General features: G+C 37.8%; 2 protein-coding genes across 2 annotated transcripts in view; both read left to right on the top strand.

Annotated features, from left to right (window-relative positions):
• The first annotated feature begins 251 nt into the window (after window positions 1-251).
• msantd2 (Myb/SANT DNA binding domain containing 2) lies at window positions 252-4,032 on the top strand. Its single transcript, XM_079599641.1, has 4 exons — window positions 252-780; window positions 1,830-2,085; window positions 2,878-2,941; window positions 3,031-4,032. The coding sequence occupies exons 1-4, from the start codon at window positions 340-342 to the stop codon at window positions 3,893-3,895; spliced, it is 1,626 nt and encodes a 541-aa protein (XP_079455767.1). The 5' UTR covers window positions 252-339; the 3' UTR covers window positions 3,896-4,032.
• Window positions 4,033-8,261: 4,229 nt separating this feature from the next.
• The window catches only part of esama (endothelial cell adhesion molecule a), a 38,787-nt gene continuing 31,247 nt past the window's right edge, over window positions 8,262-15,801 (top strand). The window contains exon 1 of the mRNA XM_079599718.1: window positions 8,262-8,730. Coding sequence (XP_079455844.1) covers window positions 8,661-8,730 — 70 coding nt within the window. The 5' untranslated portion in view covers window positions 8,262-8,660. The remainder of the gene's footprint in view (window positions 8,731-15,801) is intronic.

Below are 15,801 nucleotides of genomic sequence, written 5' to 3'. Positions count from 1 at the left end.
GCAACAGTCAAATCGGCTTTCACAAGGAAGAACCCCGCGAACTTGGTCAAGCGGAGTGATATCAGCACTATTTAATATAGCCTATATTTCATATTATTGTTAATATTATACTTAAAAACAGTTACATTCATTCAAATTATACCTCTACACTGTATATATAACTATCACTTTTCATAATAATTACCTATAGCCTAATGTTTTGTATTTAATATTATTAGCTATAAAGTATCATGCAAACATGATAACGCTGAACTGCCATTATGAAGCTGTCAATCTCGCTTGAAGTGAGCGCGCGTGCGCGCTTCCTCTCTGCCCCCTCCCCTTAGCAACAGAGGCAAGATGGCGGCCCCCAGTAACGCCGAGCGTTCTCCTGATATATCGGTGCCTCTGAAGATTCCCAAAACCGAGGTTCCTTCCCCAGAATCCGAGGATCTAAGTGACAGCAACCAATACCATTCCAACCCCTCCACCCCTAACAGATTCTCTCCTCTGAACGTCGTGGCTTCGCTGTCCGGGGGCGCAGGCCGGAGTGGATCGGCCTCTGCATCCAACAGCTTCACCGCTTGTCGAGGCATGTCGTGGACACCGTCCGAAACAAACGCGCTGATCGCCGTGTGGGGCAACGAAAGGCTGGCGGAGGCGCGGATGCAGCAGCTGGAGGTGGCCGGGACGGTGTTTTCTGGCAAGGCGCCGGGACCAGCGATGTACGAGCGGGTGTCCAGAGCGCTGTCAGAGCTGGGATATGAAAGGACCCCATCCCAGTGTCGAGAGAGGATGAAGGTAAATAACACATCGAAACACATGGCTGTCACTCGGATATGCTCAGAGACTTGTTGTCATGTTTGTTTGGTCGTTTGTTTTTGTTACATAGGGCTTTGGTGAAGCTGTCAAAACCAAAACACTATCTGTCTCACCTCAGGGCAGGTTTATTAGACCGATGGCTGTCAGTTGTGAACATGGAGTTATTGTCATGTTTATGGAAGATTGTCTCTGCTCCACAGATATTTGGTGAAGATGACAAAATGGCTGTGATTAGGGCATTATTACAATTTTAGATATCACATATTCACATATAAACACAAAAGCTTCATTGTCTGTACTGTACTGCCTGCTTCAGCATATAGGCTACCTGTGAAATCACATATGCTATCCACCACAACATGAAAGTGATTTACGTTCCATCATATAATTTTACATTTAAATTAATCCGTTGTTTTCTGTATTATATTTGTATAGTAATATATTTCATATATATATATATATATATATATATATATATATATATATATATAGGATGATATAATAATAATATATATATATATATATATATATATATATATATATATATATATATATATGTGTGTGTGTGTATAATATATATATATATATATATATATATATATATGTGTGTGTGTGTGTGTGTGTGTGTATATATATATATATATGTGTGTGTGTGTGTGTGTGTGTGTGTGTGTGTGTGTGTGTGTGTGTGTTATTATTATTATTATGTCCCTGCTATATAGTATGCAAAAAGCGGTATGTCAAATTTGTGTTATGTCTGACACTCCGAGTAAGTATCTAGTGTGCACATTTGTATTTCACACAAGGCCATGCAAGCTGAGTTGCTATCAGACTTGAGAAGTTAATCAAGGAAATTGAGCGTGTGTTTTGCGAGTCAGTGCTTTTTAAGGCTATAAGTACTAAGAAAGTAGTTGTTCACGTTTATAAGGAGCAAGTGCTTATTTGTGCTTATTTCAAATACAGTGTTCCGTCTTCACCTGTATTACTGCTTTTATAAACGTGACCATGATCCCTGTGGTCCTCTGCAGACACTGAGAAGGTGTTATAGCCGAGTGAAGGAGCACGGCATTGGGAAGAGGAAGAGCAGTTACTCTATCGAGCAGCTGGAGAAGGTGTTCGGGCAGGGCGGCTGGGATTCCCAAAGCTGTCAGCCTGTGCTGATCAACAGCAGCGGCCTCTACCAGGAGATGGAGTCAGACGGCAGTACTATGGAGGACTACTCTCAGGAGGACTGGTGCAATCAGGACCTTTCTGCGGCCTTCAATGAGGGAGACATAGAGACAGGTGAAAGCAATCATCTTTACAGTGTAAATAAGTTTCAAATCACAAATGTAATATCCTCTGTATTTAAAAAGGAGATGCAGGCAGGCAACCCACAGAATTCCTCATGAAGCTCCACTGATTTCCAGAAAATTGAATTACATATTATTTTTTTCATACAGTGTTAAAAAAGTATATATATTTAAAATAATCAATACTTTTATTCAGCAAGTGCACATTAAATTGATCAAAAGTGAATATTAAAATAATATGTAAGACTTTTACATCTAATTAATGCTATTCTTTTTTTTAACTCTTTTTGAAGAATCCTAAAAAAATGCATCATGATTTCCACAAAAACATTGATAATAAGAAATGTGTCTTGAGCACCAAATCTGATCACGTGACACTGGAGTAATGACTGATGAAAATTCAACTCAGCCATTTCAATAATAAATTACATTTTAAAAATATATTAAAATAGTTATTTTAAATAGCAATAATATTTCACAAAACTGCTGTATTTTTTATCAAATAAATGCAAAACCCCAAATTAACAACAGTATTTATTATCAATATTACAAATTTATTCATATATATATATATATATATGTGTGTAATATGAATTAACATATTTTGGATGTTTTTCTGCAGTAAATAAATTCCGCAGATTTCCAATTTTCTGCTAAAATGTTATAAAAGTGTGCCATTTTGGGCCTAGTTATCAACCTCAATCTGTGAATGTGAAAAAAAAAACTGATGCCACAAAAAAGTGTATTTCTAATATCCAATACAATTCAATCTTGTCTTTCACAGAGGAGAACCAGCTTCCAAAAGCCAGAGTTCTTCAGATAAGACTGGAGCCACCTGAGCAAACCCAGTAAGTTCGAACCAGTGTTCCATTTCCCAATATGTTTAAATATTCCGAGTATTTCTCCTCACGTCCTCCTCTCCTTATGCTTTCTACAGGCGCCAGGAAGTGATGCAGAACGTGATGCGTATCCTCGAGTCGGTGGAGGTCAAATGGGAGCACTTTCAGACATGGACTGACTTCTCCCGCCTCCACCTGTCCAATAAGCTGGCCATCTTCGGAGTGGGCTACAACACGCGGTGGCGAGAGGAGATACGCTACCACTACGCGGAGATCAGCTCGCAGGTCCCTCTGGGGAAAAGACTACGGGAGTACTTCAACCCTGAGAAGGTCGAGGGCAGGGTTATCATGACCAAGGTGCAGAAGATGAACTGGAAAAACGTGTATTATAAATTCCTCGACATCACTATAAGCGAAGCTCGCTGTTTGGAGCTGCACATGGAGGTGGACTGGATCCCGATCGCACGGACGAGAGCGGCAGGGTGCAGCAACAGCTCCCAGTACCTCCTTCCGGGGGGCATCCCAAAAACATACGGCCTGTACGCCATAGGCTACGAGGAGAGCAGCGGGTCCAATTCGTCTTGCACAGAGGACAAGTCCTCATGCTCGCAGGAAGAGGAGGAGACGGACCGTTGCGAGAGCGTAGAGAAGGACAAGAGGACATCAGCCAAAGTCACTTACTGTTACCTCGGCATTTCAGAGGAGAGGACGCTACAGCAATGTCTGTTCCAGCACTTTCAGACTTCAGGCAAACACTACGGGCGAGGGGAGCCTTCAGCCATAACCAGGTTCCTGCAGGACAACTGCACCGGCCAGGACAGGGAAAGCACCCTCTCTGGATTACACATCTACATTAAGTTTATCGAGGTGGAGCTGGACTTTCTCTCCGCCGGATCTTTATTGGAATGTTTAGAGACTGCGATCGGTTATTCGTTAAAGTTCAACAAGAAGAATGTGCTGTAACATTTGCCAATTAAGCTTTTTAAAGCCAGGAAATCGAAATATAGACTTGAACTCAAAAGTATTTATGTGGTATGTCGGGCACAGTCTGTTCCGAAAGGGGCGGTAGTCTCCTTTGCAGTAATTGTCTTTATCAGGGAGCGTAAACGGGAGCAAACTGCCTTTATTTAAATCTCTTGAACAGAGATCCAAATGCAGGAACTGTCCGGAAAAAAAGAATTCTCAACGAGAACTCTTAATTAATCTAAGTATAAAGTCTATCTATAGAAGTATAAATATATATATATATATATTTAAGAGTATATATTGATATTGTCAAGCATTCCAGCATTTTCAACTATAACATTCAAAGAATGTTTTTCATAAACCGTTTATCAATATTTGTTTTTTATTTGTGAGCTCACACAGTGTCTTTATGTATGATTGTTTCCAGGTCACAGTCTTGTTTACATGTTTGGAAGGACAAAAAATAAATTGGTATTTTTTAAATTTAAGGTATTTTTATTTATTCAAACCTTTCAAAACAACACAATAATGTTAATTAAATCTTAAATTCATCTTAAATTAGTTTTCTGCTTCCACATTTCGAGCACTTAAAGGATAATTCCGGTATTTAACACCTTGAGTCTATATTGTAGTTTGTTTTGGATGGACAAGAGTGGTGGACAACATTTTTTTGACAATGGTTCCTCTCTCGAGTTTTTGACTATAAAAGAATTGGCCATGGACCCATTTAACATTGGAGTCAATGTGCATGTCCGAAAATGTCATTAAAACAGCCAATAATGTTCGTTTACAAAACTGTTAAACTCACCGAGTGGTTAGTGGTGTTCGTTGATGATTATAAACAATATATCGTCGCAATATATGATTCCAATCCGTTTATTTTGCTATAGTGGAACTATTTTTTCAACAATGGGATTTTACAAAATGACGAATAAAACACAACAGAAAATGTATTTCGCAACACTTTTTGTTTCTGGAACATCAACTAACATCACTAATCACTCGGTGAGTTGCACAGTTTTGTAAACGAACATTATTGGCTGTTTTAATGACATTTTCGGACATGCACATTGACTCCAATGTTAAATGGGTCCATGGCCAATTCTTTTATAGTCAAAAACTCGAGAGAGGAACCATTGTCAAAAAAATGTTGTCCACCACTCTTGTTCATCCAAAACAAACTACAATATAGACTCAAGGTGTTAAATACCGGAATTATCCTTTAAGATGGTATTTTTCTGTGACCAGCAGGTGGCAGTAAAGATCTGTGATTGGCTGAAAGAATAAGAGTCCATTAATGTCATTCTAGAATAGTGAATTATGTATTATAAATACTACTTATAGGCCCTAAGTAGTGCATGTCAAAGTACCTGTCAAACATTTGAAGTAAAGTGTTTTTTGTAATTCTTAAAACATGCAATACTTTAGTTCAATTTGACCCTGATGCAGTGAATTATACCCCAAATCAGAAGACAGTATCGTGTTTTATTTAACATAATGTGTACTCTCTCTTTGTAATGCTGCTTGTGTAGTAAAGCTCTTTTACGGTGTTGCAAAGGTAGTTGGAGTGCTGGCATTGGTCGAGCATGTGCTAAGAGAATCAATAATTCAAACACAAAGTCTAATTTCCCTGCTTAGCCTGTCATATGAGATGAGTATCTCTCTCGAAACAAAAACACTCCTAATGGAGGTTGCTACACTTTATCTAACCCCAAACATTTATTATTTGCTTTACTGATTGATTTCTCTGGTTTAAAAATATTGGATGATGACTAAAATATATTGATTTCACCTTGTTCATAACACCTTTATCTCATGGGTATTTATTCAGTCCTTGTGGTTTTTCCTTCAAATATATTTCAAATCATTATTTAGCTTTTCACAACGGAACCGTTGATAATAGTGAACAAAATGTTCCAATATTACTTTTGTTCTTATACCAAAGGTACAAAAGTCATACAGAGAATTGCATCTATGAGAACCTACTTAAAAAATAGTACTGTTAAACTAATTGAATATAAATAAGACAGAAACTGATTTAAAGTTTAGAAAATTGTAAGTAGAAAGTTGTAACTTGTAAGTTTTGGTTGCATGGGTTGCATTTTGGTTGGAAATTAAAGTCGGGTTGACGTCAGAACACGACGTATTGACATGTCGAAACCCGCCTGATGTTGGTTTCTGACGTCAACCCGATTTTCATTTTCAACCACAATATACAACGTCTGTCCAACGTTGGAGATTAATGTCAATCTGATGTTGGATTCTGACATCAACCTGATTTTTATTTTCAACATTGGGTTTGGTCTTCTAAATGCAAATAATTTTGTAACTGTTTTGGAACACACTAGCTTATAGATAACAATAAGGCTAACATGTTCATACTAAAAGCCGTTTGATAGAGGCTTTAAATAGTGCACTATTTGAGGGAATAGCCATTTGGGTGTCCGAAACCATTGTGGACATTATTGAGTGCACTTTTTCAATCTCACATTCAATCCTACTACTGGAACTGTGTTCTAGAAATAAATGTGATATTGATATGTTCAGAGGCATAAGTAGCCTATTACATACAACATTGCAACAATAATAAAACAAAGCATTGACATTTACTTTTTACTCCTGATACTTAAGTACTTCTGTACTCTTACTTAAGTAAGGAAGTTGTATACTTTGTCCACCTCTCTCTTTCTCTCTCTGTCTCTCTCTCTCTGTGTGTGTGTGTGTGTGTGTGTGTGTGTGCGCGTGCGTGCGTGCGTGCGTGCGTGCGTGCGTGCGTGCGTGTGTGTGTGTGTGTGTGTGGAGAGAGAAAGAGAGAGACATAATAATTTTTCTTATTTGTCCATCAGTTTCTGATTTAAACCTTAGAGAATTTGATTCTTATTGGTTCTCATATACATACACTATTATATTATATTATATTGTATTATATTATAGAATAATAATACAAATAATAATTATTCACAAAAAAAAAAGTTAAAAAAAAAGTAACTATACAAATGATTCATGTTCCCATATAACTTTAAACAATGACGCTAACAAAAGGAAGCCATTGTCAATTGAAATCTGTAATCCTGGTGATTTTTCGTGCTTATCTCCTGGTTGTTTATGGGTGAGCTATGTGTGGTCATAAATGATGATGATGGACCGTAATCACACTGCAGCTCATGTTCACGTCATTATCTGTTCTGTTTGCTTGTCTGGGAGCTGTGAGATTATTGTGATTCTTGTGTGTAACCGTGTGACTAACAGCACTGACCTTTGGTCTGACGTAGCTTTTACAGCTCTGAATTGGTCAGCTTTGCATTGGGAATGGCCAATAGGACATGCTTTTGATGTGTTGTGTCTTTTGCAATAGTCGTTTATAGAATAAAAATGACCCTCTGTGTCAGGGCGTGTTATATTGTAGTTTAAACATCTGTTTATTCTATCCCATACACCCCAGCTCACCCTGTTCTTTGAATTTTGTCTGGGCGCAGTTTGCCTGAGGTGCTCGAGCGCATTTAAGATATTAGCTTTGACTGCAAAACCACATGATCGTGTCCGAGTGGCCCAGGGTGTAATCACAGAACTGAGCTCATCCGCCCCTAATAATCCAGCAGTCCGACTCTATCCACCTCAGCCCTGTTTCCATGGCAACATGCCATCCTAAAGAAACAGGAGTGAGGAGGTATTCACCTCCGAGGGTTGAGGCCACTGTACGGCCGTGACAAGCCCCACTCCCTGTCCTGTTGCATTATCATTTCAAGAGATATAAAGGAAATGCACAACATTAGTGCTGCTGTCCCGTCTTACTGAACAACACTAGAGCAGCCCGGGTGTGTTTTTATTGGTCTTCGGTCTTTTAAAGAGTTTAATGAAACTTGGAAAGTCAACCTGGGTAATAGATACCATGTGGCATGAACTGTGACTGCAGTCATAGTCATATATTAACCATAAGTACTATGTACATGAATTACTGAACTGTGAACATTATATATAATGACTTGGTAGTGAAAAGGAAACAAAATAGTAATGGAAGTAATAATAGTCACAGTGTTACCCATATTAGTTTTTAAAAACACAATAAACTTATAATCATAAGTTTATTGTGATTCTTTGATTTATTGTGACAAATCTATCTATCTATCTATCTATCTATCTATCTATCTATCTATCTATCTATCTATCTATCTATCTATCTATCTATCTATCTATCTATCTATCTATCTATCTATCTATCTATCTATCTATCTATCTATCTATCTATCTATCTATCTATCTATCTATCTATCCATCCATCCATCCGTCTGTCTAACTGTCTGTCTGTCTGTCTGTCTGTCTTTTCCAGAATTCACCTGTAACAGAAGCGATGACGTGTCAGTGCACGCAGGGGGGCGTCGCGCGCGAGTGCAGGTGCATTCATCTCAGACTGAACTACTGCTAGTGTTCACCGCACTCTCGTTGGCTGTGTAGTGCGTAGAGAAAGTCCCGCACTCTTTGAGAGAATCCACTGGGATATTCGCCGCGAAACAAACGGACACTTGTTCGGTCTCATACCACTGAATTCTGAGGAGTCAAATTATGATTTCTAGCTAGGATGATGTCGTAGCGTCGGTCTTCTCACTGTGAAGATCGCTGGTTCTGAGGAGAACACACAGTTTTAGGACACTTGAAAGAGCCCTAGTTCTTTGATTAGTTTGTAGATAACTGTTATCTACTTCACGCGCAGCAGTGTTAATACGGACGAGCGCGCGCAGAGCGGACACTCTTCACATGCTGAGCCATGGAGACGCTTACTGCAGCGAAACTTCACACCTGCCTGTCAATATTCACATTTCTCTGCTGTATTTCAGGTAGGCTGCTTCTAAACCACTTTATGAACTATTTCTGTTCGCGTTGGTTATGTAAATACTTAATGTTTTCACGAACTGGGTAGTTCGGTTTCATTCAAGCTGTTTCCAGAGTCCAACGATTAATAAACAAAACAACTATAAGTCAACACTACAAGTCAACAGTATGACTAATATATTCTGTGTATATTTATATTGTTATAAAAAAAATCATGTAGCATATAAAAGCTGATTTCTTGCTTTTGGCTGTTCCAGTCCAAATGTAAAAACTGTAAGCTGCATAAACTCGGTTGGTTTCTCACATAATCAGAAAATTGAATGGCAATGTAGGTTATTAAAGGCACCTGCTAGTTAAACTACATATAACATTGTTTATATATTCTTTTATTTATAATTAATTTTTAATTAAGTGTGTGTGTGTGTGTGTGTTTGTATGTTTGTATGTGTTTATATTGGGGACAAATTTGTACCCAGAAGTGACCAAAAACCTCCCTTTAGGGACGTCCTCATTTGTAAATATGGTATAAATAAATAAATAAAGTAGCTAATTAATTTTTTTTTTTTTTTTTTTATGTATATATGCTGAAAGTTTTGTGTGAGTGGTAGGTTTAGGGGTAGGGTTAGTGTAAGGGGATAGAATGTACAGTTAAGTACAGTATAAAAACCATTACGTCTATGGAATGTCCCGATTTAGAAAGCTGAGTAAATGTTTGTGTATGTGCATTGTAATATTAATATAACATGTAATTAATAGGCCTAATTTTAAATGTTCTTATTATTTTGCTTATTTTGTTATACTTGTTTAGTCTTTTTCCTCCCACTTGGTAAACTAGGTTGGTAAATGAACGTAACGCATAATATTACTACCTGGTGTCGCACATTAGTAAAGGTAAACCCTTGAGTCACATGCCCATAACACTGTTATCTAAACATTTCCATGAGTAGGCTAGTTTCTTCATCCTGGGTGTGGTCATCTGCTGCTTACGGAATCAGTTGACAAGCTGCTTTTCTGGGCAATAATGTCATTTTCCTTGAATTATTCTATGTGAGAAGTATAAACAATTGACATTGTTCGGATATGAGTGACGTAGTAATACTGTAGCAGTTGTAAGGAACAGGATCTGACTTATGGGAGTACTGAAATTACTTATTGTTTTCTCATGCAAACATGCACAGAGCAAAACATTTTGCAGGTGCGTCCTCTTCTCTCCAGTGCCTGGAAATGAGGAAGTGGGTGAAAAGCTCGGTATTTCCTTGACTTGATTAGGTACAAAAAATGGACAGAACTTGATCAGTGTTGATGGAGGCAAGGCGAGTGAGAAATAGTGAAATGACAATTGTATACTAATTGTCTGTAATACGGTAACCACAGGAAAACACTGGTTTGAACTGAATGTTAAATCTAGAGTTGCAGGTCTCACGTTTGTTGTGCAAACCAAGGATTTACTAAACCCGCTGGAATGAAATAGCTCAGAAAAATTCCATCGCCGCTTTCTGTGTTAAGCCCAGGTGGCAGGGATAAAATTAGTTCAGAAGAACATCATAATTTACTGTAATCCTGCATTGCTTTGGCGTGTACAAGTCAAAGCGTGGCTTTTGGTAAAAGCCCTTGTTGGCCTTTTGGCGACACTGGTAAGAACAAAGTAATTTCAGAGGTAATTCAAAAGGTTTTGTTTGTCCTGTCTCTATATTTAGATATAGAAGAACAAAGCAACAACTCCCAAGTTCCAACAGAAACGACTGGTGCTCTAGAATCTAACTGAAAACTCTGTTGATTTAAAGTGTCCAGAAAAGTATTTGGCCACTTAAGCCACACTTAAAATGTCTGAATGTATTTGCATTAGATTACAAAATATCAGATGAATATAAAAAAATTAAACTATCTGTTAAATAAAAAAAAAATATTTTCATGTTTAAAATGTTAAAAGAATAGATTTATTGTTTAAAATTAAGGCAAAACGTATTTGGACACTTTCATGTCCATAATTCATGCGATCACCTGTATGAAATTTAGAGGGACTGACTTCATAAATCCACTAAAACTCACTTTAAGAAATAATAGTATCAGAAAAGTTGGTTCTGAGAAATGCTTTTGCATCATTTGTTTGCAAATGCCATTTGGTTTGATATTTTTTCTAATGCAATTTCATTCATACATTAAAGTGTGACTTAAGTGTCCAAACACATTTTGGGCTCATTGCAGTTATAATTTTTGCCATGTTTGTTATGTTTGAGATGTGTGTTGTGTTGTGTATCAGGATGTCCCATATACGGAAGCGAGAGGAGTCCCTCTCTCAGAGCTGTGTCCCCAGAGGAACGTGCTCAGTGCGGTCTGGGGTCATGAGAAAACTAGTGGGCGACTTTCCCAACTCTCTTCTTGGCCTATTGACATTCTTGGAAATACACTTACACATACGCGTAATGGCATCATAATCCATTTTTAAAAAGACATGCCACATCCTATTGGAGAAGTGGTTTCACTTTATTTTGATGTTCCCTTTCTGTTGACTATAAGCAATGTTGCACCTACATGTCTTCTAACTCTCATTAAAGTGTTAGTATAGTATTAGTAGACTGGTACGGTTAGGGTTAGAATAAGCTGACATGTACAGTAGTTGCAAAGTTACTTATAGTCAACAGAATGTTCAAAAGGGACCATCAAAATAAAGTGTTACCAGAGATGTTTTTACAACACATAGCTTGTACAGTGATGATGTTGTAGAACAGTTGTACTTATTTATAGTAACTGCACCCACATACCACAAGTTGTCCTTTGATGTGCCATTGTGTCATTGTGTTGACAAAGCACGATAAAGTTAGAATAAACTTTCCACTATTACACGCACAAATCTAGTTCACTACGTTCAGTACAGAACCACTGGCCTAAATCATTATTAAGAAAAAGAAATAAATCAATATATTTGAGTGAATTATTATTATTTATTAAATTTGATAAGATCATGATATATAGTCCTAGTGCGGCTCAGAACACCAATGTGAGTCTGTCCATTTATCATTCAATTTAACTTGATGTGGTGTTGTGGCAGGCTGTCGGGCCGATGTATCAGTTTAGTCTATACTGAACTCATGCAGGGTGACGGTGTGTTGATGCTTTTACTCTGCTCTCTGTCTGGTCTAACAGGAATCTGTGTAATTCATGACTTGAGACACTGAGGTCAGACGCAGAGACTCCTTCCTGTCATCTCTCAAACACAGATTCTCACTCATGTAATAATAATATCTTAGTGAGAGAAACCGTGTGATGCATTTCAGAGCCAACACCTATGTCTTATTCACTAGCAACCTACAGTCCAGTTTAACCAAGCCATGCATATTAAATGAAGGCAAATTGCAAAAATTTTGGGGTATCTTTGCACCATTTCCTAATTTGCATAATTCCTTTAGAGAACGTTGAAACAACACAGACAGCGCGTGCAAATGAATGTCAGCTAGTGCAATTCATTCTTGAAGTTCCATTGTGTCTTGTAAAGAAGACTTGCAAATCGTTGTATGAAACCAATTAATTTAAATAATGTTCATAATGGATATTGCATTCGTATTCCCATCACAATATTGATTGTCCTTACCTTGCACTTAGCATCTTGCTTTTGAAAATTTTAATTTATTTAGATAACTTAGCATCAAAACTAGTGACATGAAACTAAATGAATCCTGAAAATCCAGTTAATGCAACTCAGGCGAAGAGTAATCTTAGTGAGCTAGCTGAGCGCCTGTAGAGGAAGTGACAGAGTAATTACCACTGCTGAAATCCAGTGTAATCTCATATGGCCGGTCAGGAATCATCCAGTCCCTGAAATGCAGTGACAGCAACTTTCTGTCTGTCTGCCAGATCTTTCCTTTGTACCTGGAGTTCTCTGTTAGCACTGTCAAAAATGTTTTAACTTAAAAAATTGACCTAATATGATAGCATCTAAAATTGTATTCTAGTGAAAAATATTATTTATATTGTATTATCATACAATATAGTACCTTGGATACAATCATTTGTAGGATTGTTTTTTTTTTTTATGTTGTGAGAATTGTTCTTTTGGCTGCACAAGCAGAAGCCTTGTGCCAAAACCTAGTGTGCAGCATCCTAACCGTCATAGAACCTCACACTTGACTGACTTGGAACGCTCTACAGATGCAGCACACAAATAGTGCATACTGAATAGCACATGAGAGTTGTGCTTTCGGTACTGAGATTTAAAAAATGTGACGATACCAGCATTTCCCTCTAGCATTTTGAGCGATGTTGAACGGAATCTTAAACGCCTCTGTTTGGCCATCATGTTCACACTCTCAACATATACAGCTCTGGTAAAATGAAGAGACCATTGCAAAATTATCAGTTTCTCTGGTTTTACGATTTATAGGTATGTGTTTGGGTAAAATTAGAATTTTTTTGTTTTATTCTATAAACTACTGACAACGTTTCTCCCAAATTCCAAATAAAAATATTGTCATTAGAGCATTTATTTGCAGAAAACGACAACTGGTCAAAATAACAAAAAAGATGCAGTGTTGTCTGACCTCGAATAATGGAAAGAAAATAAGTTAATATTCTTTTTTAAACAACACAATACTAATGTTTAAACGTAGGAAGGGTTCAGAAATCAATATTTGGTGGAATAACCCTGATTTTCAATCAAAGCTTTTATGCATCTTGGCATGCTCTCCACCAGTCTTTCACATCGAAGTTGAGTGACTTTATGCCACTCATGGTGCAAAAATTCAAGCAGCTCAGCTTTGTTTGATGGCTTGTGACCATCCATTGTTCTCTTTATCCCATTCCAGAGGTTTTCAATGGGGTACAGGTCTGGAGATTGGGCTGGTCATGACAGGGTCTTGATCTGGTGGTCCTCCATCCACACCTTGATTGACCTGCTGTGTGTGTGTGGCATGGAGCATCGTCCTGCTGGAAAACAACCATCCTCAGAGTTGGGGAATATTGTCAGAGCAAAAGGAAGCAAGTTTTCTTCCAGGACAACCTTGTACGTGGCTTGATTCATGAGTCCTTCGCAAAGACAAATCTGCCCGATTCCAGCCTTGCTGAAGCACCCTCAGATCATCAATTTTCAGCTTTGTCCAACACCTGGTCGTCTGATGGTTAGATGGAGACCTGGAGAGGCCTACAACAAGCCACAGTGTCTTGGACCCACTGTGAAATTTGGTGGAGGGTCGGTGATGATCTGGGGGTGCTTCAGCAAGGCTGGAATCGGGCAGATTTGTCTTTGTGAAGGACGCATGAATCAAGCCACGTACAAGATTGTCCTGGAAGAAAACTTGCTTCCTTATTTTAAAACATTAGTATTGTGTTCTTTAAAAATTAATATGAACTTTTTTTCTTTCCATTATTCAAGGTCTGACAACACTGCATCTTTTTTGTTATTTTGACCAGTTGTCGTTTTCTGCAAATAAATGCTCTAAATGCTTCACATTCTGGGATTGGCTTTACTATTCAGATACACAGATACGAGCAAGACAATGAGAGAGAGAAAAAGATGTGGATTATTATGGAGAGAGAGAAAGGAAGAAGTTAGAGAAGGAATCAGAAGTAAGCTGTCACTGAGGTTATGCCCACCTGTCATCCCATCAGCCATTAGAGGACAGAAAGCGATACTTTACAGCTCATCAACACAATTTCAGCTCCTGCGGCAGGGTAAAGCCTCATTGCTGTAAGAGAAAAAAACACTCTGCACACAGTCATTTATAACCTTTGAGAACAGTCATCTTCACATATAATTACACACTCGTTCTTCAGACATGAACTGAAGGGTCCTGAACCGGTGTTTACATTCTGGTGGTGACTATAACAATAATTTTGGCGCAGCTCTCATTATAAGCTGTAATTATAGACTCTCAGAGGGAGTGTTAGAATCACTGGCACACACCAGTGTTTTGGAGTGCTAAGACTTCATTATGTTAATGACAGCTCAGAGGTAAAGACCCTCTGTCTCGCTGGTTTTATCCTCCCATCGGGCTTTCACAGACAAGACGCACACACTGTCAGAGCTGTTTCACAATCCTAACTAAAATGAACAATGATTTAATTAGCATTTTAATTCTCCATTCCACTTCATGTGGTTTCCATCTCCATTCCATGATTTACAGGAAAGATGTTACTGTAATTCAATCAAGGGTGCCTGGAGAATGGGTTGTTCCTGAATAACACATTTAGTTTAGTCCAATGTGAGGTCCACGAATCCAAAGTAAACACTTTTTTTTTGTTTGGTCTCTAGAGTTGCAGTGACCGAATGGCCAATGCCCCACACAAGTAGTAATAGTTTAAATGGGGGGAATTGATCAGGGGGCCAAGCCTCAGGCACTGACCTCTTGTTTCCTTCTACTTCATTAGCAGTGTTAAGGGTTAAATTCTCCAAAATGAGCTTACTATGTTTAGATCTAAACCTTATTGTTTAGCAGCCACACATCTTGTGCCAAGTCTGAGCAAACACAAAGGGAAATGAAGAAAATGTGCTTTGTTGTGGGGCAACAATCATGAATTTCATCAAAACACTCACTTAATGCATATATGTAACCTGCAGTTTTATGGTGGGAAAATGTCTTCAATAAAGAGACCAACTGTAACATTTTAATTTGTTTATTGGTATTGTGATTAAATTTCAGGCCGTTGCTGCTCGGCTCTCTGTGACCCTCATTGACATTCTGCGAGTGTGTTTCTTTCCTCATTAGTGACTGATCATTACTGTCATTGATTTTCTCCCTTAAATCCTTTAGTCATTAAGGTGGATCCTCTTTGGCTCATTACGGAGTTATTTTTGGCTGTCATTTGCAGAAGTTGTATTGTTTCGGTTTGAAAATGTTGTTCGTATTCGTTCTATGTGCCTGCTAGGGCTGTAGGGCTGTTTCGATACTATAGTAATTCATATTTTTTAATTAAAATAAATAATTAATTAATTTGTAAATAAATAAATAATAAATCAAATAAATTATTATAAAAAATAAAATAAATAACTAATTAATATGATAATTTAATAGAGATAATAATATAACATATCTTACAAATAATATATCTAAAATTATGACATTATTTTTAAGATGTATTGTTGT

Source organism: Phoxinus phoxinus, assembly GCF_949152265.1.
Source record: "Phoxinus phoxinus genome assembly, chromosome: 23".
Lineage (NCBI taxonomy): Eukaryota > Metazoa > Chordata > Actinopteri > Cypriniformes > Leuciscidae > Phoxinus > Phoxinus phoxinus.
Note: the sequence above shows the minus strand (reverse complement) of the source record. Positions and strands in the feature narration are given on the sequence as shown.